Below are 26,087 nucleotides of genomic sequence, written 5' to 3' on the forward strand. Positions count from 1 at the left end.
TATCGTTTTTTTATTTGGACCAAAGCAACAAACAGTTATCAGCTTTGCCACTGATGGAAAGAGAGATTAATCTAAATTAGACAATACCTTCACTAGTAGAAAAAGTCCTACATAATTACAATTATTATACCCTAAAGAATACGGTTTTCTAGATCCATATACAATATTTTATAGGCAATATGTTTTGGGACACTTTTGTATGATATGGTGAAAGTAAGTTGAGGGAAATCACAGAAAGGCTACATACAGCTGGAGGATCTGCTCTGAGCTCCAGCGTGTTGAGACGTTACAGAACACTTCTATGGTGTCATTTTGGCACTTGTATGGCACTATTATGTACAGAGGAGTCAGCACTATGACACGCTGAATGATATTAAAGACAGTGCAACCTGTTGGGGGTTGCTGAAGAGGAGATGGCGGCCAGCTGGTAATGGTAGTTAAACACTTTCTTCCCTGTTAGAAACCTGGAGGCTTACTTTTTCTTCTTTTTTTCTTTTTTTTTGTACAGCTCTGCATTAGGTCCAGATGTCCTGAATGTCCTGCTGGGAACCAATCTTCTCATCATGCATGTTCAAATTTTAACACATATTCAGGCGCTTGCCTCGTCAGTGCCCCCGAATTCTTTCACTTAAAGGATTTACTGTATATCTCTGCAGTATATTTATACTCTCTCAGTTCACAGCAACACCAAGCAGACATTTGCAGCCTGATGAGATTTGGCATGGCTCTGTGGAGAATGTAGGTCCGTGAAGGGTTGATATCCAATATAACTTCTTTTTGTTTTCCCCACTTGATATAATATACTCTGTATTATTTATGGTGACAAGGCAGCATCAATGTAAAGTTTAAATGTGCTAAACTCGAATAAATAGCAAGAGAAAAATAATAATTAAAAAAAAAAAAAAAAAGACTCCTGAAACACAAGCGGTGGCATAAACAAATACAAACTGGGGAACTTTGCAAAGGATTAGATTTAAGAAACAGTTTGATATTTTGGGAAATATCCTTACCTACTTACTATCAAGTTTCAGTTTTGGAATAATGATCATGACTTCCAGGAGTTGAAAGTAAACTTCCAAAGGAGATATATTAATATTTTTTGGATGGTGGATTGTTTTTAAGGTTTGGACAGAGCCTGACTAGCTGTCTTTATGCTAACCGTCTGTGCTCTAGGCTCTACAGTTGTGAGTGTGGCACCAGTCTGATCATCCAGCCAGGAAGCGAATAAGCATATTTCCCAAAATGTTGCACTTCTCTCTTTTGTAAATGAAATCGCTTGTGATGATGAGACAGGGTGGACAAAAAAAAAATCCACATTTTTGATGCAAAAAATATAAAATACTTACAGAGTAAGTCAGGAAAAAAATAAATAAACACTATATAAACTGCATATGCCAAAAACCAGAATCTCATAGAATTCTTTAACTTAAAAAAATAAATAAATAAAAATCGGATTTTAGACTATCACTTCAGTGTGAGTGACTATGAGTCAGCTGAGGTTTGATTAAAAAAATGTCAACATCACAATGCAGTATGCATTAAAAAGCTCTTCCATGGTCAAAGACAGAATGTGGAGGCCATTCGAGTTAAATGTCTATCTAACCTTCCCGATGGCCGACAGACCACAGAGTCTGTGCAACTTAGTGACATCATACTGAATATATCTTTTTATTTTTAAATACATGCATTACCAGCATGCTTTTTTTTTTATTTATTTATTTTTAAATGAACTAATTCTGGCTGGACACTGTGCGTCATGCTATGCTGTGTCTGCTGACAGCTAGCCCACCACAATCAATAGGTCTTATTGCGTTGAATCGGTGTTCTACTTAAATGCCTTCGCGCTCTCGGCCTGCATGCTCATAACGTGAGCTTTTCTGCTGATAGTGACGCCATCGGTGAAGGCCTCCACCCCCACAGCCTGGACGGGCGCTACGACACACATGTACTCTGGAGAGTCGTATTTGCGGCGTCTAACCCTCTTGTTATTTATCACGTTGCTTTGCTTTTCCATGCATCACTGCTGCAGGGGGCGTCCCCAAAGAGTAGAACTACACCATCAAGTCAGTTGTGTTTCTGTATCTATTACCCGCACCGACATGATAGAGGTGATACACTCAAATCAGTAGTTTAATAGATAGTCGTGGAACTAAAATGCTGCAGGTTCAGTTATTCAATCAGATCTTGTCCAATTATGAATGAATATCCTGTAATAATATATAAGGTTAAATTACCTCTTGTAGTTGCACCTAATTTCTTAGTTAAAAAAAAATGTTCTGTGGCTTTGAAATGAAAGATTGGTCTCAGAATTTTTGTCCAGCATTTATACCAAAACTCCATACCATCACACGGTAAAGGGATAATTATTACATATTGGCTCAACAGCACTCTATTTTTAATACTGTCTTAAAATGCCCTCTACAAGAAGATCGTCCATTTACACTGAAAGCTATAGTGAAAGAGCGCGTTCCCTATTTTTCACATCGGCTCAGACTGAAGACTTTGGTTCCTAAAGGAGATAATCCACTTCTCGGGGTTAAATCGACCACTGCTCTCGACACGTGACGCAAAATGAAAAGAAATTCAGTTCCTTTTAAAATATTGCTGTAAACTTCAAGATACCTAACGACAAACTTGCTCGTATAATTTCCTAAACCGCGTCCTGAGAAATACAAAAGGAACATAAACTGTCTGATGAAGCTTACAGTAAATTGAAAACCAATGGGACGATTTTAACACCCTTCTAATGGATTTGGGTTTTGTTGGTTTCTATTCTTTGGGTGGAGTAGGGTCTCTTGCATGTGATTTTTTTTTCCCTATCTTTTCTGCCGGAGGAAAACATGCCCAAAATAAATTTAAAATACTAATATGTCAGCTTAGGAGTTTAGCTGACAAATAAAAAAAAAATAAATGTGGATATAGAACATTTTGGGAATCGACTCTTCATTTCTTTCAGTGTGTGTGTTGTTTTGGATGACAAGAAGATAAGACCCTTACTGAGGACATTCCTCTAAAGGAACGTGACACCAAAGAAACATCGCACAGCAGGTCAGTTGCACATTGACAGCTCCAGTCTACAGTCCCAGTGCAGAATACCACTATAAAACGGACTCCATGTTGTCACACATCTCTTGGTCCTCCAGGTTGTATATGAACTTTGTCCTGTTGGCTGGGTTGTGGGTGATCTCCTTCCCCAGATTGTCCAGAGTCACATTGGAAGCGAAGATTTCGGTGGGTGTGAGGTAGCCCTCGCTGTTCTTGATGTACTTCCTGTAATTCTTTCTCAGACACTGCCACGTGGTGGCGTACAGGATGAAGGCTGACGACTTGAGAACGATGGCGATGCTGACGTACAGATGCCTGTAGGCCACGTTGTCGTACAGCAAGCAGGCACCCTTCTCGCCGCAGACAGAGCTCCAGAACAGACAGGTGGAGTCGATGCCCATCCCGAAGATCAGAGGGGGAGGGATGAAGCCTAGACCGGGAGGGGATTGTGGACAGACAGCAGGCCAAAAGGTCAAGAAGAGTACCCGTTTGACTTCAAGTTCCCATTGTATCCGGGCAGACAGACTGATGAAGTTTATTTCAAGCAAGGTGAATAATTGCTCTGACACGGACTCCATCAGAGAGTAAAACTACAGAGCAACACCCAACAACAACAACTCACAACAGAGACACTGCAGAATGTGTACCAATATAAATCTGTGTGTGTGTGGATACAAATGCAACACTAAAGCATGTGAAAGGTTCTTTTCTTACCTATCAGTCTTAGAAGCAGGAACAGAACTCCAAGAGCGTACGATTTAAGCTCCGGACTTACAGTTCTGGAAATAATAAAAAACAAAAAAACAATTGCCATGAACGATGTGTTTTAGTAAACTGAATACAGTGGCTGTTCAGGAAAACAAATTAGATTTTTTTTTCCACTTCAACCAAGATGAAAACCTCATAGTTTTGTTAAAGACAATCTAGGTCTTCTCTTTGTGTCCCCTTGGCTATCTTTTTTTGGATTATGATACAATTGTTGTCACCAAACTATTTGCTTAGATCTTAGCACATGGCAACACCGCTTCAGCAAAGTCTACAGTCATTCAGGTTGCAAACAAACCAAAATTCAAACCTAATTTTTCGTATCTCTCTTCTATTTAGATCCAAATATAAATGTGTGATTTCAATCAGGGAGTTGGTCTGTAAACTGTATGTGTGCCATGTTCACACTGGATAACTGACAAAGTTCAGGAGAGTTACTCGAAACTGTCACTATGCTTGTTAAAAATATTCTTGACTGTGCTGTGATGGGCACTGTTCTGACATACACATGGGGAACGGGAGGGAAAGCACATGGTTGAAAATATGCCAAATGCATGCCCCAGTTTTAAAATACATGCTATGTATTCATAGTACAGATTTTAGCAGTTAGACCAGAAAAAAAAACACACCGGTACTGTATATTTCACACATTAACAGGTACTGAAACAGCCTGGAGAATGTCAGACGTCACTTGTTCCAGCAGTGAGCGGCTCCTTGGCGCATTGCATTATTGGAGAATAGTGTCCATCAACAGCAAACTTCAAAATCACTGGATTTTGAATGTATTATATTAGCCAGGCTTCATTTTTGGCCACAACTATCTAAGTATGAACTAGCCTAGCGTAGCCAGACTTAATTCTTAACAGCATATAATTATTATAGGGAGAAAAATATACCTCTGCAAGGATTTAGATAGTCCTACAACCAATCAGAGCTAGTTGGTTTAAAAATATTCAAATCCATGGCGCTCAGATGACGTGTTCGACTATGTCGCTGCTACTTATAAGGCCCAACCAATCGATTTAATTGACTCCCCAGATCTTAGCTGGAGCAACGGAGCAGTTCCAGACCAAATTATTTTTTTTTCAGTGGGGACTGAAGTACAAGAAAAAGGGATAATACCCATGTACACATCTGCTCCATTGACTGTGCATTACCTACAATGTTCTTTGTCATTTAATATAAAATGATGTTCCCATGTATTTTCCCCTGTATATTTCTATGTCTCTGTCACTTTGATGAATCATTCTCCTGTGTTGCAGACCACTGAAGACAGACCATCATTATGCTTTTGGTCAGGTATACATGTCATCAGCTCCCTCTTGTGGACAGTGTAAGAATAGCAGCGGGTCTCCTACCTGATGAGGATGATGACAGAGGGCGTCTGGGCCATGGCTCCTATCATGCTGCACACACAGATAACACACAGGAAGGTGAGGAAGGCCTGCTGACAGCCTGGACTGGGACACTTTCCGGGCAAAGCCACCGCATCTTCGCTGGTGCTGGATATACACGTACAGCTGGTCAGGTTCTGACACGGAGACAAGAAACGAGAGCAAAGTGACCATTGTGAGCACGGTATGTTTCTTCTCAGTATTTACTGTGAGCTCCTTCTTCGGCGCTCATTGTAGACATGATCCATATTCTGTCAGTTGTAATGTCGCCACTCACAGGCTTGGTGCAGCCAGCGAAGCACGCTGAGAGGTAGGTCACTCCATTAGAACCACAGACAGGGCTCACAGACGCTGTGTAACAGTTACAGTTACTAATGCACGGTGACTCAGGCTGCTGCCAGGACTGCAGTGTCCTATGGGGGAGGTCAAAGTTCAAGTTAGGGATTGTACTGCCTGAATAGTATATGTGCAAAGTTCACATCAAGCGAGAATCACTACAAGGACAACTTTTGTTTTTGTATTATTTTGTGCCTCGGTGGATATACAGTAGGTTATCCCTCTTACTCGTTGCTGTAGGCAACCGTAACTCCGGCAACAGGTCCAGTGTCACAGCCCAAGAAGAGAAAACTGACGTAGCAGGCGGTGGACACCAGGTTGACCAGCATGGCCATGCGGACGGCGCCCAGAGCTGACAGGTTCAACTTCTTAACCAGGAGCCCCCCGAGGAAGATACCCAGGCAGGCACAGGGGATGGCGGTCATACCTGGAGAGGAAAAAAAAACAAGATGGATGCTGCCTAAATACTGTCAAATCATGTTTGTAGAATCAAATCATGTGGTTTGTTTAACAGTAAAAACCTAGTATGATACTAAAGCACTTATTCACCACAAGTGCAATAACCCTATGTGCAATTACCTTACTGTGTACTTTTATGGTTCTTTTCTTTTTTTATACTTTCACAAAGTGTTTATATTGTAGTAATAATAGTATTTAGTATTTATTTCTCCTTCGCGATATGATGCAAGTTTTTTTGGAGGGGTTTTTAATAAAAAGGCTGAGTCAGGGAACTCCGCACAAGCTTTCCAATGTACCTATGCTTTCTTGTACCTGTGCAAATGTCAATAAAGTCTATTCTATTCGATAAAAATTAAATCTTGCACTCAGACAAGGTGGCTACCCGCCTACCTAGCAGCTGATTGGCTGAAGATGTGGTAAGATTGAACTGCTGCTCCAGGTATTTGCCCAGGAAGGCAGCAAAGCCAGCAACCACAGCGATCTCCATGCAGGCTGCCAGCGTGATGCAGCTGAACACCGGATTGGAGAGAAGGTGCCTGGTTACTCTGGGAATCACTGGATCAACAAGGAAAGAATGAAGAAAAAAAAGAGGGAAAATGCTGAATGTTAGAACAGAGACTCGAAGACAGAACAACCATTAATATCTAAAATATTTCTAATGTTATTTATTTGTCACTCCTCTCTTCTCTGCGCCTCCCTCACCTCTCAGATGCTCACATACTGAGAGTCCACTGTTCATATCAAAGCCATGAATGGCTCCGTTGGGTTTTGAGCCCTGGTACTCCAGGGTCAGGGAAGAAGGCAGCATGGCCTGCTCACTCTCCCCTCCACCGTCTATGTCCTGCTCGTCCAGCGCCTGGGGGAAGCCGAACATGAAGAGGGCCGACAGGAAGAGTAAGGCACCGCAGAGGAGGAAGCCGCCCCACCACGCCCCGATCCAGCGAGGGTCATCTGGGGTGATGTCCAGCTTACCTGGACAGGTGGTGGGCAGATTCACCACAGTCAATAATGTTTTTATTGTGGAATGTCATTATAATGACACTTTTATTTACTTAATAATCCGACTTACTGGTGTCGATGAAGACAGCATCAACATAGACTTTGGTACACACAGAACCTAAGATGAAGCCACAGGCTGGCCCGAACACTAATGTTGAAAATAAGATACCTGTAAGACACAAAAACACCAAAAGGACACAAACTGTCAGTCAGGTAAAAACAGATGCAAGTAAAATACTTGAACGTTAACATCATGAAATTGGCCAAACCAAGAAATGAGCATTTAAATGTAATTAGTGCACTTCACCTCGTCTTCCAGCAGAGGGCAGCATTGCATCAAGACTACAAGGTGTTTATTTCTAGGTCCTTTTATTAAATATGAAAGTCTCTTCTCACTCTTCAACCCACTGCATGATAGGGAACCAAATGTATTCTACTCAAGGAAAGATTAAGTATTGAATCCATGCCAAGGGACTTTAAATTTCATCAGATGTCTCCCACGGACAGATTTATTCACTGTCACTGTAATATGCAGCCCGTAGGTTGCACAGTGTAATTGATCTAAGACTAGATTATCCAGCTGGATCATAAATTATCAAGCAGGAAATGGGTTCTTAGTAGAAGCGCAATGGGGAGTCACTGATACGGCAGCTCTTGTTGACTTTCTCTAGAATGCAAAAAGATGCCCGGCTTTGACCTAGAGGCTGAGAGACTTTCATAAAGCATGAGGTCTCTCTCTCTCTCTCTCTCTATCTCTCTCTATCTGTGTGTCAGTTAATCTGTTAACCGCGCAGGCACCAAGTGGAACAATATGAGTGAGCTCGAGTAGCTTTATTGCTAATAATGGATCCCAGGACTCATGAGCGGGCAAGTCAATTTTTTTCTGTGAGCGATCCAATGATTAGTGCTATGGTGATGCATGTGTGAAATGTGGTGCATGCACACTTCACCCAGACATACTGTATGTAGGAACTTATGTGCTTGACTCTGTTTCTCTATTCTCCTCTCCTCCCTTACCTTCAGTCCCACCTCCCTCATTTTTCTGTCTCTCTACCCGGCCGGCCTCAAGCAAATACAGCAGGTCTCCCCACATGAGCAGGGTTGTACTCAAGGTTTCTTCACCTTAGTGAAGCTCTAGCTTCGAGGAAAGACCATATATAAATGTAAATGTTACGATGCGATAAATGTGAGCATTAACAAGTGTTAACAAGCCTCAACCAGCCTGTATGATTTCTGTTCACAAGCAAAATATGCAGCAATTTATTCCCCGATACACAGCAGCAAGATGACGGAAAAAATTTCACACATCCCATGGAAACTGTTTACTTTTTCATCTTATTTAAACGAGATGGCGAATCAAAGTGACCTTTCTTAGTTATTTTCATCATTTAAATAAAAAGAGTACGGATCAGCCACATAGAAGTATTAAGTCCACCTCTACAGTTGATTTATCACACATTCAGTCCCGTAAAATGACAGATTAGGTGTTGACGAGTAGAATCTCGGTTGGTTGCAACCTGTCTTCAAACCTCTGGAAACCTGCCATTGATATGCCAATATATGAAAGAGTACCCGAAGACACTGTGAGGCCGCCTTCTATCTGAAAGTCAAAGCTGAACTGGTGCGGAGCCTTCAATAAGATAACGACCGTTAGCATACAAACAAACCAATGCTTAAAAAAAAGAAAGAAAAACAATGCAGTTTTATGGATCGGCCTAGTCAAAGCCCAGACTTGAAATGAATGTATGCAGAGTTGTTTTGATAGATTGTACATTTAACATATAACTCCCATTAAGACATAGATAAAGACAATAGTCAGCTCTTCCTGTTTGACTCTTCTTGTCAACCATGTTCATTTCAACGGAGTCACTCATGCTGACGGGCCTGAAGAGGAGGTCTGGGGTTACAGCAGTCAACAACCAACCAATGAAGAACCTCGTATATCTTTCTCTGCCTTCAGCTGGGGTCAAATCACAGATAACCACAGGACAACTAATCCATAATGTATGCAATGCAGGAAGGCTGGCAAACACACTTCACGAACATGGCAGTGAACCAGCAGAAAATCTTGGGCCTCAGCCAGTCTGGTCTACAGCACACCAACACAGACGTTAATGTGGGTCCAACAGGCTTTACTGTGTCCCGTTACATGAGACAAAGGTAAGAGCCTGGAGCAGTCTTCAAAGCAAAACAGCTGATCACAATAGCAGCAGTATGCATGAGATGTGCAGTTAGCTTTGTTACGCCGTGAGAAAGAAAGGAAAGCTGATAATCCCATAGCAACAGCTGCCAGACGCCCATCAAAGGAAACATTCAGGACTGATGCCAGTTTGCTGTGTGCGCTCAACAGGTGGTGCAACAGAGACCTTTTCCTTGGAGACAACATTGAAGGCCCCCGGCAGTAAAGAAACGTAGGTAGGGAGGCTTTGACCGCGCAGTAAAATGTTTACTGCTGTTTAGTAAAAGCTGCTGACATCTCCTCGACTCATAATCTGAATGCGTGTTCAGTGTGTTATTTTTTTGAAACAGAAAAACTGAACGGTGTTCATGCAAAATGCAGAAGATACCGTATGTTTTCATAAATACTAAATGGGACTAGAAATAAAATATTAAATTCGTAAAGGTGTGATGAAAAAAAAAAAGAAATATTTCAACAAATAAAACCTCACAGTATACATTAATTATTTCAGCAATTAGTGTTAATTCTTAATAAATTGGAGAAATTTAATAAAAAGGAAAATTATTTCAAAAAAGAGAATAAAACTTGCACTTTTTTTTTTTTTTTTGAAAAAAATAGTAGCTGAAAATTTGCATGAAATTTTTGTTGCTGCGTTGTAACGCATTTTGCAAACATCAGCAGCTTCCTGACCGAATCCACTGCGAGGAGTGTGTAATGATGTGATGTGAACACATTTTTAAATACGTTCTTCACCTCCGACACAGATGCACGTTCACAGGATGGGTTTAACTTTTGATTGCTCGTTAGAGGCAGAACGTAAATCTTTCAGGACTTATTGACTTTGCGGTGATTGCAGCTCTGCACGGGTGTGGCGCAGGATTGAAACCTCTCGAGTGTCTTCACATGAGCTACAGTGTGGCTGCACACATCAAAGGATTGATGGCTGTGGAACGCGCAATCGGAAGGGTGAGGTTCAGGCTGACCGTCAGCAGTACAAACACCTAACCCTAACCTCCAGCGAGCAATAAGTGCAATCTAAAGAATATTGTGGGGAAACAAACAGCACTGTAATTTAAAGTCCACAATTAGATGTCTCAGCTTGAACTAGGTACAGTTTTCAACAAAATAGTGAAACTGATTTGTTCCTTTAAGGATCTCAACTCAAGAACAAAACATTACAATGAGAAAATGGCAGAGACCGGATTTAGATTTGCATTTCACGGCACATTAACAGTGCTATGGATTTTCAACCTACTTTTAAAATAATTTTCCATATAAGTGGCGTGAAATGAAAACTCTCAATATAGCGCTCTCAGCCAGTAAAATCTTATTTTGAAATCAAACTGTTAATCTGAGATTACAGAGAGGTTGAGCTGAATTCCACGGATGTTTGCATTCCTGTAAGGGATTTAAGACACAAAGAAAAAAAAAAATGAAGTTTTTTAAAAGGCCAGAGAAAATTCTTGGTTGAAAGGTAAAGATCTCACAGACAAACGTCAGCGTCTTAAGCTGCTTTGCACTATAAAATATTTCCAGAGACAACCTTAATGGAATATCATTGTTTTTTAAAAAAAAAAATAAAATACCAGACTGCTGTTCCATCCTTCCTGACACTATTTTATACCTGCTGTGTTCCCCCCTAAGACGGGCTAGACGTAAGGCTCAAGATAATACAGCCCTGCTTGCTGACACACTAATGGAAAAAACGTATTTCCTTCAGTGCACTTATTTCTTTTTCCTTTCGCATGAGGACTTTCTGCAATGTAACACGGTGTTACATTAGCCCAGATGACCAAATCTAAATATGAGAGAAATGTATAATTCACGGCCGGTACAGTGGTGTGGTGGTTAGCGCTGATCTGGGTTCGATTCCATGTGGGACCTTTCTGTTCTGTGTGGAGTTTGCATGTTCTCCCTGCGCCTACGTGGGTTCTCTCCAGCTTCCTCGCACCGTTCAAAGTTAGGTTAATTGGTGATTCTAAATTGGTCGTAGGTGTGAGTATGAGTGTGAATGGTTGTCTGTCTCTCTGTGTTAGCCCTGTGATAGACTGGCGACCTGTCCAGGGTGTATCCCGCCTCTTGTCCAATGACAGCTGGGATAGACTCCATCACCCCCATGACCCTCCAGAGGACAAGTGGGTTACAGAAAATGAATGAATGAATGAATGTATACTTCACAGTATCAACACCTTAGAAATTCCTCAGATATTCACATAAAACTCTGGCAGCTTGGTCTTTGTCTTTGTAATTCTAACTTTTTGAAATGGCATGTGGAAATACTCGGCTTAAGCCACAGGCCTGCAGAGAATGTGACAGACAGCTCCTCCTTACCGTGACGCCGTGCACGACAGTATATACTGTAATATATTACAGGTCTGATACATTGCATGACTCAGCACAGGTTTGTGCTTAAAAGGTATTACTATTAAGTATAAAATATACTACAACGTATGCTTCCAGTATTCACATTATACTAACAATAAAAATATAATATACTGTATGTAATTCAAGTGCAAACATTTTCTTAAATATTCTTATGATATTCATCTTCTAATTATCATTATTAATCAACACTGCTTGAAAGCGGAGGCAAAAACAATGAAGAAGCTTCACATTTCACAAGACCTATTTCTGCCTAGTTTACTCAGTCTAAGTGTCCATATGTGTATAATTTTCTTTTTTATAATCTTTATTTTTCTTTTCTTTCATTATTTGTTTAATTTAGTTAAATTCTCTATTTTATTTTCAGATCGCCTTTCTGTTAAGAGATTAAGTTTTATTTTATTTTACCTGTACTGTATTTGCATGCTGATTCAAAAATACTGCAATCAGGTTATGAAATACCAATTAGGTGTATGTAATAAACACAGGCTTGATTATACTCATCCCACGCATGTAGTAAAGGGTCATCATAGTTTTCCAACGTGTAGCAAACTTATGTCTTTTTGGAATAATAGTACCCTGTAACTCAATCTAATACTGAAGTCAGTGTTTGTTGCAAACACTGCGACACAGAACTCCAACTTACTAAGGGCACACTCAGAAGCGACGAGAATTATGCTTTTCCTGCTGGTGAGTCCAGTCCCATAACATGTGTACCCAGCAGTGAGTGATGAATGCAGCAGAGGCAAGGTCATACTGTGGTGAAAGAAGCCTCCTCCACCTGGTCACACCGCCAGCACATGAATAATTTCACACTCAGGCTCACATTATGGCACAGTTCAATCACTGGCACTTTGTATCTTGGCAAAGGTGCTCCTAAAAGGTGCACATATAAAACAACCTGGGCTGGTCTGAGCGGACAGCGTGTGCTGAGTCAGCATCCATTCCTTCCTCTGCTGTCCTACGGCGAAAGAGTAATAACTCCAGTGGAGTAAAAACATTTTGCTGCAGTGGACTTTCGACTTGCAGCCTCACACGTCGCTTCATTACACACATTACAGCGATGAATAGAGGCCACGATGTGAAGCAAGAGGAGAGAAGCTGACCCAGTGGCCGCAGAGCTGGACCCCCATGCTCTTTACTGTACTTTAATGTACTGTACGCTACTGTACTTAACTGTTGTGCTGTTGTGACCACTTAGCATTCTGCTGCTGGTCTGAAACAGTCCTGTTGTGGTTCAGCTCACTCTGAGCTACTTTTGTATTCACTGGATAACGGTAAGGTCTAACAGAGGTAAAATTCTTACTTACTCAACAGAATTCTTTTAATCCTTTACTCCCTGGGGTATTTCTGCACTGGGACCAAGTTGTGTCCGTTATTAAAAACACAATCAACAGTTTCGGGGAGAAGCATTCATTAAAGATGCAGCCTGTTACAACTGTGACTAAGATGGACTTGTTGTGCTTCATTTCTGTTGCTTTTTTACTCAGTAATTGTTTCATAGTAAAGATGCTATTTAACTGCAGTTATTCTGGATTTGCACTTTTGGTTTTGCACTACTGAAGCTGACTAAATTTGAGGATGTTTTTTGCTATCATTTGTCATAAACCAAAGTATTGCACAAAATACTATTTGAACTGATTGCGGTGGTTTAACACAATTAAAACATCAAAGATATAGCAATTCATCCCGAGGGGAATATATAAACACGCTATGTCTGCCGAATTCAACCGACATCTGACTCAAATCCACAAACATGTGCGTCGCTGTTGTAGTAGTGAAAAAAGTCAGAGAGCAACAAAGTCAGTATGATTCATCTTCTGGGCACCATGAACGTCAGTCCACTGTAATCCATCAGAGGTATTTCAATCTTGACTCACCGAGACTGACTAACCAAGAGTGTGATCATCATCCCTGGAGCCGGGGTATAGTGGCGTGGCATAAAATTGATTTGTTTGTCAACTAAAGACAAGAACTTTATTAATCCTGAAGGAAAACTCATGTGCCGGAGAATGCGTGAGGAGCAAGATATTAGAACAGTAAACAGCAGAAATACAACACAAAAGTTTTAAATTATATACGCAGAATATACAGATCTGTGTTTACATGGTAAAGATGAAAGATTAAATGTTAATTAATGGAAACTGAGTATAGCTGGAGGCCTTTGAGTTGCCAACAGTAGCATAAGTGTGGAGCTCACAGAGGACCAGCGCGTGCTATGCAGCAAGACAAGATTTACATCTTCAATTACAAACATTTACTCAAAGCACCACATAGCAAATCCCATTAGGGTGTAAAGAAGAAACTACTTGGGGCTACAGTATTGTTGAAAAAAAAAAAAAAAAAAGAGCAAAAAAAAAGAGCATGATTACTCTAATTGAACAGCTGTTTTTTTGTTAGGCCCTCTGTGAGCGCCACAATAGATACCACGAAAGGGTTTGCTGCCTTCGCCCTGGGTATCAGTCAAGCAGCAGACAGCGATCAATAACCCAATTACAATCTGGCTCGGACATTACAGTCCTCAGAGCCGAGGAGAACGTCAGCCTTTCCATAGGAAGCCATTTTCTCCTCGCATCAGAAATGTATCGGCGGACCACATAAACCACAGTCCAGGACTTTAAATATCAAGTAGAGGCCGATGCCTTGTGTCGTATTATTTAGACACGGTTCGCAGAGGAAGAGTTTTAACTGGCTCCATACATGACGTTTAATGCAAATAAGCAACAAATACGTTTTATGCTAATGTCAGAATATTGGTTTTAGGCTCTTAGCTTAATGTGGAAGCAGAGCTTGACAAAACCATCAGAGTGGCTGTAGTCTCTTGACAGCTTTCATCACACGGATCAGACTCTTTATTCTTTATGCTGGAGTTTATCACTGCTTATTGAGCTTTATTGAGTTATTTTAAAAATCTATTTTGGTTTTCCTCCCAACATCCAGAAGCCGCAAAGATCTGACGGCGGGCTAACTGAAAAAAACAAACATCTGTTTCTTTTTACCAGCCCACTGCCTGATCTGTTGCTCCCAATGATTAGGTGAGACACACACAAGGAGGAAAAAAAAAAGACACACAAAGAGACGGACTGCACAGTAAGCCCACACAGCATTTGAGAAAGAGCAGGCTGTTGTATTGAGACAGAACAGGTGCACGCTGAGACTTGTGCCATTACAACTGTTTACTGTTTTCTGGATTGCTCTTGAGTATTCATTGCACCATTGATTCATTCAGGCAGTATTGATCCATGCGGGGTGAGCATGTGGCCACAAAAGAGCAGCCTCTCCTTCATTCATGTGGTTTGTTTGAAGGCCCGTGGAGAGCTGCTGCTTTAATATTTAATCATCTGCTTAGATGTTTGCTAAACTACTCTGAACTGCTTCTCTGTCACGTTGCATTATTCAGGGCGTTTCCTTACAATGCAAATGTGGTTTCACACGTAAAGCCTGTCATAGACCGCCACCGTCTTGAGACTAGAATAAGAAAGCAGCAGCGTAAGTACTAAGCAGCGCATAACACACACGTTCTGTATAAAGACTGGGCTCCATGCGCTGAGCCACCACAGCCGTCACACTGTAGGAGGTAACCATGGCAATCAACATGCCTTGATTGTCAAAAAAAAAAAAAAAGCAGAACAAAGCGGGAGGGGGTGGTGGAGAGAAAATAATAATAATGTAGTGTACTATCTGCAAGTGTCAAAGGAAGAAGCTTGGAGGACGTTATGAAAGAGAATGCGCAATGGTGCATTGAGCCAGGACATGAGCCAACCATGGTTGAATAAATCTCTCAGGCAGGCTGATCAATGGGTAAATTAACAACGGGCTCACTAGAGATTTTCACATTGCGTACGGCGATAGGTTTTTACTTTTCAACTCAAAACCCTTTCACACTTACTTCGACATTTCGCCCATCTCTCTTTCAAATGATCAGTTAGCAGGTATGACCCTGACTGTTCCCCTCTCCGTGGAATAAGCATGGCTACTGCAATCAGATGTTCCTGTGTCTCGATTGCCAACTAACAGACCGACCAGGAGGTACGAAAATAAGTAAACAAAACAAAACGAAAAATGGTTCTACAGCGCATCAGTGCAAGCCCTCCCAGAACACACTGAGATTGCAATGCAGCGTCTGCAGTTTGAAAAAGACTGACAACAATCTTAGCGACTTGCAGCCAGACTAAGATCACCCAAAGGAGCAGTTCAGCAGTACTCTGAAGAACATGGCCTGGCAGAGACTGGACTACATTCAGATACATCCAGAGGCACATGGACAGTCTACAAAAATGACAATGACTGCTGATAACTAGCCAACATGGTGGTTAAATAAAAAAAAATCCCTTTCTTTCTCCTTTAGCAGTGTGTAGTCCCCCCCCCAATATAGAAACTGCCCATGCATTAGACAGTGGATATGACACAAAATCGGAATCAAGATTTTAGCCCATAAAGAAATCTACGTAAGTTTTCAAAATAAGCATAGTCATTGTTCACCAATGACTATGACAGCATGAAGCACGGAGCACGGTGAAGCAACGCTGATAAAACAAGGCCCTTTAAGAGATGTTAGATGTGTGCTTGTGCAAACAGCATAGAAATATGAAGAGTAACATCTAACAGGCATCTGGTTGAGTTGGCCGCTAGCCAAGCAGGGGGTAGAGTGGACAGTTGGGCGATGTGCTAGCCTCGTTTGCCCTCCCCTCCATCCTCTGTCCATCCCTTCCTCCTCTCCACTCTGAGTGCTGCTGGCAGAGACTGTACAGATCAAAGCATGCACAGAATGAACTGCAGGCTTTCTCATCCTGCAAAGAGGTCTGCACTGAAATGCAAGCAGTAGCAGCAGCAGTAGACAACTAGCTAAGAAGCCCGTATAGAGGAGAAACTAGCCACAAAGGCAAAAGTAAGGAAAATGAAAATAAGGCTTCATGTTATTGCTGCCTCAACTAGCATGTGTCTGAAAATCATATCATATCCAGCAGGAAAACGTCATTGTGTTTCAGAATTCCTTTTAGACATGTGCTTGTGTGGAATTTCAAGGTCAAGAAGAATGAAATTAAATCAATAATTAACGACCAATAAATTGATGATAAAATATTGATAATGTGATAAAATGTGAAGAGGAGAACAATGTTATTACACTGACTGACATTTTCTACATAAGCAGTTGTTAACCGAGCACACGTCCCGGAGAACCTCATGAAAAATGTGTCTTTTTCTCTATTTATGTGTTGATTGGAAGTAGTACAATCAATGTTTCCATAGGTCAGAAAATGGATAGACATCATGAACTGTATGACCAACACGAGTAACCGTAATCCTAACCCTACCACAATTACAGCAGCTTTGTCCACCCACCCAGCAGGTTTAATGTTCCTGGAGGGCAATTTGGTTACATATGGCAGCGGTCACTTAATATTAAACATGCAATACATAAATAAACACAAATACACATGGTTAATTACACCACTTTTGTCACTTTCACATCTAAAGATCCTCTCGGTCTGACCTGCTGAACCCTCTATGACATGATACTGATTAGGTCCAGTCACTGAAGAGGAAACAGATTTCATAAGAAAATCACATTCGATTAATGGTTGGAAATTGTCTTAATGGAAAAAGAACAGCACATTTTTTTCAATTATATCCAGTACTTCAGTAATGATTGCTTCCTGTGTCTCATTTCTCCATCTGCCCAGATGGTGTTCTGCCATAGGCAGGTCGCTGAGAACAGCAATGGCACACACTGTAGCTTCAGTGGATGTCTCTGAACTGTTACCTTGGCAACTTTGGCAGACAGGCTGCAATGCATGTTATGTCGACCTCTGGTTGCTGCTGTAACTATAACCACAGACTTCTGCAGCAGGCCTGTGAATGTTTGCTGAAATTTTGAATAAAGTGCTTATCTCTGAGGCAAATTAACTGTAAGACAGAAAGCAGAATCAAACCCTAATTTTGGTTTTGCATCTATGGGTGTTCCAAAAATCCATACGCCTTCAGTTAATGTTCATCTCATACATCCGACATGGACCATGGATCTCTAGAGTTTACTCAAAATGGTGTGGGGAAACACAAAAACAGACATCCAGTGAGCAGCAGCTATGTTGATGGCTTGTTGTAGAAAGAGGTCAGAAGAGGATGGCCAGACTGTTAGGAGCCGACAGAAAGGCTACAGTAATTTAGGAAACCCTCTTTACAACTGCGCTGAGCAGAAAAGCAGCTCATTATGTACAACATATCAAATCTTGAGGCAGATGGGCTGCAACAGCAGAAGACTACGTCAAGCTTCACTCCTGTCAGCCAAGAACAAAAATCTGAGGCTGCAGTGAGTACAGGCTTACCGAAAGTAGACAGATGAATACTGGGGAAAAAATGTAGCTTAGTCTGATGAATCTTCATTTCTGCTGAGGCTGCAGATGGTAGCTCATCGGCAGCAGGAATCCATGGACCCAACCTACTTTGTGTCAACAGTCCAGGTTCATTGTGATACAGTCTTGAGTGGAATGTTTTCATGGCACATTTTGGACCCTTGAAATCAATCAGTCCCGGCTTGAGTACCACAGCCTATGGGAGTATTGTTGCTGACCATGTGCATCTCTTTATGGCTACAATATACCATCTTCTAATGGGCACTAAAAGAGACAATAATGCATCATGTCACAAGGCTAATGTGGTAAACTGTTTCATGAGCCTTCAGAGGCCTCGGCAGGCACCAGATCTGACTCCAGCAGCAATCCAGCTAATGGCAGATTTGCAGCATGGATGTGCAGCTGACAAATGTGCACAAATGATGTCATGCAAGCACATCAACAAGGAGCAGAGTCAGATATATCCAACATCATGTATACTTAATGCCACCAAAGACGAAACGAGAAGAAGAAGTTAAGTCCCGTATTAAGGCGTTCCTAATCAAGTGCTCCGTGTTGTATGTGCGCCATGAATACCCGACAAAGAAGGCTTCTGGACAGGTTTCGTCTCTAAGCAATATCGGAATGATGTTCCTAAGTGCTTGGAAACTGTGAAGCAACATAGCTATTTTTATTGCAATTATCTGTGTTAGTTTTCCTCGATTCAAAGTCATTGCTTGCTCGTTTACCTACAGTACTTTGCAGCATCTGCCATTTATCATTTGTCCAAGCAATCTTGACCAATTATGACTCAGTGGCGTTGATAGTTGTCAAGTGGTACGTTCCATGATACTAATGATGGAGGCCGATGAAGCACACGATGCACAGTGGACCCTTCTCTGTCTCTCTCACCACTCAACTGTGATCTCACATATCTTCATTTTCTGAGCGGCTTTTTGCAATAAAATCCCGGCTGTCACTTCCTGCTGCTGGTTGATTGGGACTTCTAGTTTCCAACAAACATCATACAAGTTAGATGTGCTTTGTGGTCTAAAGCCGAGGACACACTACAAGATATTTTGCCAGATTTTACACACAGTTTCCAGTTGGGCAAAGTCTGAACAAGGTGGGGACAGTCAGCATGGGTTAGTTAGTTAGTGTGCGAGGGGAACAGACTCAACCTGACATCAGTCGCAATCAATCGAGCATGTTTGCATTTTTTGAGCCGAATCTGGATGCAATCGGGTAGTGTGAACTGATTACTGACCCAATTGAAAACATGTGTCGCCAACAGCATCACATGTTTTCACGAAAAAGAGAGGCTAGGTCACGGAAAATAGTGTCAGAAGACGACGGGAAGTAGCGGGAATATCAAAACAACGATGGTGAACAGCAAGAGCAGGAGCGTGGCAACAAACGTACCTAGACCACAGAAATGGAGCAGAGATTAATCGAGTTGTAGCAGGAGCACGAGTGCCTTTATAACGTTGGTTGCAGTGCACACCATACTACTGTAGTCCTCGCGAGAGTTTGACGCCTTCAGTTGGCTTTAGTTGGTTTGACAAATCATGTTGTCTGTGATCCCTCATCAGGTGCAGTCGTTAAGTGTGTGATCCCCAGTCTTTCAGTTGTCATACAAAAATCTGCTGAAGCCAGTCTGTTAGTGTGCGATACTAGTCTTTTCAAAATCTGTAAAGACTGTGAAAGTTGTGTAGTGTGCCCCCAGCTTAAGAAGCTATTCAACCTTTTTTGTGCTGGAGATGGCGGCTACATAAATAACACTGTCCTTACACTGCACATCAGAACACAAAACAAACACTTATGACACATTTTTTGTCTTATAGCGTTATGTGAGATGATTGATGTCACTTGATTCAATGTGAAGCTACACCCAGCTCTCTACAAAGGAAAAAAGGCAGCCTACCAGCACCTCTAAATTTTAGCTGTAACTCTTTGGCTTAATCTGTACACTAACAGAAACATAAAAATGACAAGATGTGAAAAATGAAGCCAATGCAGAAGTGTAGAAGTTCCTCCTGGCCACTTGAGGCTGACTCTAAATGTCCCATAGACTCCCATGTTAAATTGCTCTACTTTACTGAAGAAATAAAAAATGTTTGCAAAAAAAAAAATCTCCTAAGGCAATTTGCAAATTCATGAAAGCTGTAACTCTTGCATATAGTTATGCATAATTTCCAATGATTGACAACTAATTCTGTCACATACTGGAAAGTCAAAATTCTATAAACAAATATGACAATCATCTTGTACAGTATCTTCAAATGACTCACCTATATACAATGAGGAGTCCTTCCTGTGGACATGGTCATCGATGTAGGACACACCCAGAGGCTGGACAGGTGTGGCCCCGATGCCCAGCAGAACCTGAGCCCCGATCAGCAGAAGGTACATCATGTTGGTGTTGGCTCGGTTGCCACATTTAAACCCAGAGTCTCTGTTTTCTGACCTGGAGGTGTTGGAGCAGACGTCCCTGCCGTCCTCAGCGTGCCACGAGTCCCCGGCCTCGTACTCGTACTGATGAGTCAGGAACTCTGGCAGGGCCGACAGCAGAGCCCCCAGCGCCATGACAATCCCGCCGCAGCCGATCAGGCGGGGCCGGTGAGCCTTGGCGCCAAAGTAGCTGACAAACAGGATGAGGGCCAAGTTGCCAATTTCAAAGCTGCTGGCAATGACGCCCACATCGGCACTCTGGAGGTTGAAGCGTCTCTCCAAAGTGGTCAGAACACTTACCTGGGAGAGAAAGTGGGAGAGAGTCAAAGAACAAGTTTTACAACTAGCAGCCAATAACATCCCAACACCCCACTAAGGTAGGTTTATACAATGGATTTGACAGTTTCTATGTTATTCATTGCTGCAATTATTCTCATGGTTATATACATTTTATATACTTTTCCTTACTTTTTAAATATAGTGTAAAATAATGCAATTCATAGCAGGATGTGAATCAGGCCACCGAAGCGCCAAACAACAACAGGAACCTTTTGATAAAACAAAGTAGCTACGACGCTCTGCAGATTGTGCCGCTTCCAATATCTTTATCCCCATACTCCCCCATTTGTCCCGAAACGTTCCCAAGAAAAGGGATATGCGCACGTGATGTCTTCAGGCAGGAAACCTCATGCAGCGGTTCTGATTACCCAACGGACACAAACACACAATACCAGCTTTGTTTTGTGTGTGTAGGAGGTGAACAGGCTCCCTGCATCAAACGTGTGTTGTGAAGAGAATTTAATCTAAACTACGTACACCACAGTGGTAAACTCTGATGACTGCCTTTCATTCTTTCACTGGTCTGTTTTACCTTTAACACCAAACCCCATTGAAAAATATAACTATTATATTACCAAGAGCTTAAACAGACAAGACTGGGGGAACATTTGTAACTCTTCTTGTTCAAAAACCAAGCTTCATCTTATGTAAACCTGCCTTCCCAAAAAGCATTCTAATGGAAGATGACTGCCGCTACAAAAAGTTATGAATTATATGTATGCTGAAGGGGAAATAACTCATGCCGCACTTGGTCTGTCTTTAGAGGTGCCTGTCCATAAAGATGGCAACCTAACCTGGCACCTTCCAAAAAAAAAAGGATGAACAGTGTGCAATTCACTTTTAAAATGCTAAGATGACAGTTGAGGCGGTATTATTTTATCTGTGGATGAACAAGATGTCACAGATGCACCACTGATGATTAGTTTGAATTATTTTACACTGGCACATTTCAGAGGTTATAGGATCTAGATGACAGGGGTCAAGATTTACTCTCATGGTCCTCAGAGAATTATGTATGGCCTCGTACTGGTGGCTTGAGGAGAACAGTGGCTTTGCAGTTTCTATATCCCATTTTAGTCTAATCAGCTCCAGCGTTTTTAGACAGTGGACAGACTAAAGTCAGTTGTCAGTAGAAGAAGGAGGAAACTGTGCACACTGTGAATCGGGAAATTGGTGGAGCACAAAAGAAACAGAATAAATGTGAGCGTAAACAATATTTTCTCCAAGACAGGACGGTCTGTTCTTCTGTGCTGCTTTTATCTGCAGATTTGCCAAAGGTGCATTTTTTAGTTTTGGATGCTCATTTAAAGGAAGGAAGTTCCACTGCAGTCTTTAAGAGGAAAAACAAAACAGACTTGAAATGTTCTTATCATTGAAAAGCACACTGAAACCAACTCAGTGGTTTGTCTTTTTGCCAAGCTGCAGAGTTAAACAAGGGCTGTGGTAAAACATTTTTTTTTAATGAAAGTTCTTGCAGATTTTTCTAAACAAGCCCTTCTTTCCAACACAGAAATGAAAACCTCACCCAATAAGCTATGAAAACACTGACCGTTGACCTTGTTGCTTTCAAAATTGCTTAAATGTGATAATTTGACAAAGTCTAGAGAAGAAGAGAAGCCTTTCTAATTGTCTTCAGGTTTTGGAGTATATTTAGAGGACAGGCATAAAGATGCTGTGTCCCTGAGCTCATTAAAAATAACTTCCAGCCCCATCCTCTTATGACCATATAGTTATTTATAGGCCTATTATTAAGACTGTGCTGACACCTATCAGGGAAATTGCCGTTGATCAGACAAATAAAGCAGACCACAATGGCATTTTGGTTTTTATACAGATTTACAGTAAGTGGTTGAGACAACTCAGACTAATGTGGGCAGATGTTCTGTTCTGTTCTGGTCAGACTAAAGCTTTGGACCAAAAAGAGCAAATGCATTCATTTTATCTCCTTTGTTTATTTATTCTGGGTTTATAAAGCCTCCATTCATTTTGTCAATAGATTGATCTCCTGGATATGGCCTGTCTCTCATACTGACATCAATCTAATGATATCAGAGCAGAAAAACAACAGAAACGAAAAAAAAAAAAAACCCTAGCACATTATTTAATCGAATCATCACAGGAAATGCAGTCTTGATGAGTTAAAAACAACCCTCTTCTGTTGTGGAGATCACGTCATCCCCGAGGCCTACTGAATACCCTCCAGTGTCAAAGCCTCTTGCATTATTGAGGCATATGGGCGCAGAGAGCAGAGCCGGCAGGTTGGATGCACCTCCTGACCAGTGTGTTTCATAACCTGCTCTCCAACAGACCATCAGTGCGCGCATAGAACATTTCCCAAACAACGTGGAGACTACGACTGCTGTGACGCGTTTTGTGTCATGCAGATGGCGCATAGGCCTGATGGATAATGCGCAGCAAGTCATCAATCAGTTAAGGCACCGCGACCCCTGCTTGCTAGAGTATGTGATTATACCAATGTGATCAGAATAATATGACTATTAACCGCATCAGCTGAAGCACCGCATCGTCACTCGCCGCCTGCCCGTGCCGGTCTGAAGGGCGCTGCGTTAACCCGATGTTACCCGAGGAACATTGAGATACGACGTTCCTTTAGAGAAACGCTGTCCCCGTGAAACTCACCAAATAGGCGCCCACGGTGCCCTGTGCCAACATGAGCGCACATTCCGACACCAGGAATATCTTGATGTTGGAAAAACACGAAGTCTTCTTCTGGCTGTCATCCTGCTCCGGGTCGTCGGTGCTGCTCTGCTCTGTGCAGATCTGGTTTTTAACCTGCATCCTTCGGGCTCAGGCTCCGGTCAGGTTGGACGGCATGAAACTGAACGGGTCCGGTCCGGCGGAGCGCATCTGGTTGTGATGATGACGAGCTGCAATGCAGAAGAGTTGCGATTCTCGTGTCAACAGGCCGCCTGGGTTGGAATACACAGCGAGAAACGCCGCTGTCCACTCAACATTACGCACAGTCCGTCAGCGAACTCTCTTCACCGCCTGTCCAGTCGGCGTGTACCAGCTACATCACATTTAAATAGCCGACGTGGGATGCGTATGAAGCTTTATGTATGACGGCTCCCAACACCCGACGTAGAACTACAGGATGCTGTTTCACCACATCCGGGAAGTCGCGTCTCCTCCTAGCGCCGGTGCCGACTGGTTTTGGTTTCTCAGCCCGGTTCGGAGCCGCAGCTCTGCGTCCTGTGCGCGGTGTTGTGAAGCTCCTCCCATCCATAGGGCGAATCACAGCGAGCCGTTACCTCACTGTCTCCCCCCTTCTATCTCCGAGTTCCTCCCCCTCTCTGTCAACGTCGTAGCCTAGATCATCCTCTACCTGTCTCAGACTCTTAGTTTGATCCTCACCACACACAAAAAAAGAAATAAAAAAATCTTCTCAACGCTTTCAATGAGCATCATAAACACAAATCCATGCCCGCATCATTCCCGGTCATTAATCAGTGTCAGCCTTCTGTTGCTCCCATGCAGCAGCATGACACTCAGCAGAGTCACTTGATCCAACAATGTTGACATCAGGACTCTAATATGACGCACAGAAGTGTATCACTGGGGTGCAAAACGTATCAGAACTCATATAAAACCACCTGAACCATAATTGTAAAAGCTGCTTTAGTTTAGGTGATCTAACGTCATGCTTGACTGAATTGCACTTTGCCGGCTCAGGGTGGTTAAAAATTTAAAACTTGCCACAAAAGAACTCTATTACACACTTCAGCAGCCCATTGTGTTCAGCAGCTGTAGATGTTCTACATAAAGATATTCCCCGTGAAGGACTATTGTACGAGTAGTGACAAATGCTTAGGGACCATTACATTCATGCCATATCTATTTTATGGTTTTAAATGTGCAATGAGCTTTGCGCTGTCATATTTTGACACTTCAAGTGGTCCGCTTCTTTTCTTCATTCTCTTAATGTTGAGACTGTCTCTCTGAATAGCTCGGCAGCTTTTATTGTGAATCTAGAACCTGATACTTTTGAATGTGGTGATTGTACTCGTGTGTGGTATGAGCTGTTCTACTACCAGGCAGGCAGATATCCATTGTATTGTTTAAAGTGAATGCCTCCTTGACGACTGAATTAGACCTGCAGCACCTCCAAAAGGGCTCCAGTGTGAAATGCCAGCCTCAGCTGTTCTATGACCTTTAGTTTTATGTTAGCAAATTTAATTCTAATGCTCGTCTTAATTATTTTTATTGTGTGTTTTATTGCATGTTTTATCTGGTGTAAAATGCTAACATTCGCTTTGAGGCCCTGCACCAATTTTCATTATTATAAAAATGAATTGCTCTTCTGGTTGCAAGAATCTGAATAATGACATTCACCTTCGCTGACATTTGTTTTGCAGTAGAAATAAAAATGACGGCAGACTGGTGGGACAGAGTGCCACAGAGACATGAGCAAAAAACAGCGTGAGGATACTCGTCTTACTGTGAAATAAGACAACACTGAGTGCCAAGGTCACTTACCACTCACCCTGCAGCTTTTGGCTCACAATATTCCTCAGACAATCAGATGCTCTATCAGGACCTGTTCAATAGCATCTGAAGCAGCACAATCTATCAGGCGAACTGTGGACTCAGCAGGGAGAGCATCCATTTCTCATGAAGTCACTCGGAGTACACAGGGTGATTTAAGATCAACCACAGTGCTTGCTGATGCAGTGCAAACCCACTGAAGACATTATTTTAGGATGCCTCTTAATCACAAGTTCCAATAAAAGAAGAATGCATTTATGTCTTGATCCTGTAACAAACCAACAAATCACACAAGCACTGATGTAAATGATGTCACACTTTATTCTCAATACCGAAAGTTTAGGCTTGCAGGTTTGAATTTATAGACTGGCTTTATACTCAAAGATGGGTTTATTTTTATTGTCTTCTTGCATGATGTAGTATATAATAGTGTGACTGTTAAATTTAGGTGGAAAACAGTGGCTTTGTAAGAACTATGATTTCGGGGGGCAGCACTGAAATCATCTGAACTTTTATCTTTTCATCAGCTTTTTCCTCAGAATATACCAACATATGCCCCTTGAGATAAAATACGATGCATAAAATAATGCATGTAAAAGTATATGTGATTATTGGGATGTAATGCACAAGATAAATTATTTGAAAAACATTCGTTTTGAGTGTGAAATGTTCACATTTGTAATAAATACTGGAATGTGTTGAAGAAATAGGAAAATAGTAACAGCGCTCAGTCCAAAAACACAGTAAGAGAAATGCACATAACCAGACATGGTACTATTATAGAAGACCTATATCAGCTGCAGAACATAGAAATCTGTTGGCAGATGTGTCTCTGACTGTGACCTTTTGACTGCTGCCTGCTTGTCATGTTGGTGATTTAGTGACCTGAGGACATTCTAC

General features: G+C 41.8%; 1 protein-coding gene across 4 annotated transcripts; it reads right to left on the reverse strand.

Annotated features, from left to right (window-relative positions):
- Positions 1–2,073: 2,073 nt before the first annotated feature.
- On the reverse strand, positions 2,074–24,621 carry LOC311486077 (solute carrier organic anion transporter family member 3A1-like). Of its 4 annotated transcripts, none has more exons than XM_084541837.1 (10): positions 23,322–24,621; positions 20,183–20,642; positions 7,069–7,167; positions 6,702–6,971; positions 6,390–6,554; positions 5,769–5,967; positions 5,482–5,617; positions 5,169–5,341; positions 3,760–3,824; positions 2,074–3,475 (listed from the first exon to the last, which is right to left on the reverse strand). In XM_084541837.1, exons 1-10 carry the CDS (start codon positions 23,478–23,480, stop codon positions 3,099–3,101), a joined length of 2,103 nt encoding a protein of 700 aa, XP_084397963.1. In that variant the 5' UTR covers positions 23,481–24,621; the 3' UTR covers positions 2,074–3,098. The 4 variants fall into 4 exon arrangements, with proteins under 4 accessions (XP_084397963.1, XP_084397960.1, XP_084397962.1 ...); XM_084541834.1 differs by having other exon boundaries at positions 5,169–5,370; positions 5,478–5,617; XM_084541836.1 differs by having other exon boundaries at positions 5,455–5,617.
- Positions 24,622–26,087: the final 1,466 nt, after the last annotated feature.

This window comes from Chelon labrosus, assembly GCF_963514085.1.
Source record: "Chelon labrosus genome assembly, chromosome: 3".
Lineage (NCBI taxonomy): Eukaryota > Metazoa > Chordata > Actinopteri > Mugiliformes > Mugilidae > Chelon > Chelon labrosus.

Coding starts and splice junctions, on each gene's coding strand:
- LOC311486077 (XM_084541834.1), bottom strand. CDS start 23,480: ATGCAGGTTAAAAACCAGATCTGCACAGAGCAGAGCAGCACCGACGAC. Junction 7,168..20,182: donor GGACTCCTCATTGTATATAG/GTGAGTCATTTG, acceptor TGTGTCTTACAG/GTATCTTATTTTCAACATTA. Junction 3,825..5,168: donor TCTGTCATCATCCTCATCAG/GTAGGAGACCCG, acceptor TATTATTTCCAG/AACTGTAAGTCCGGAGCTTA.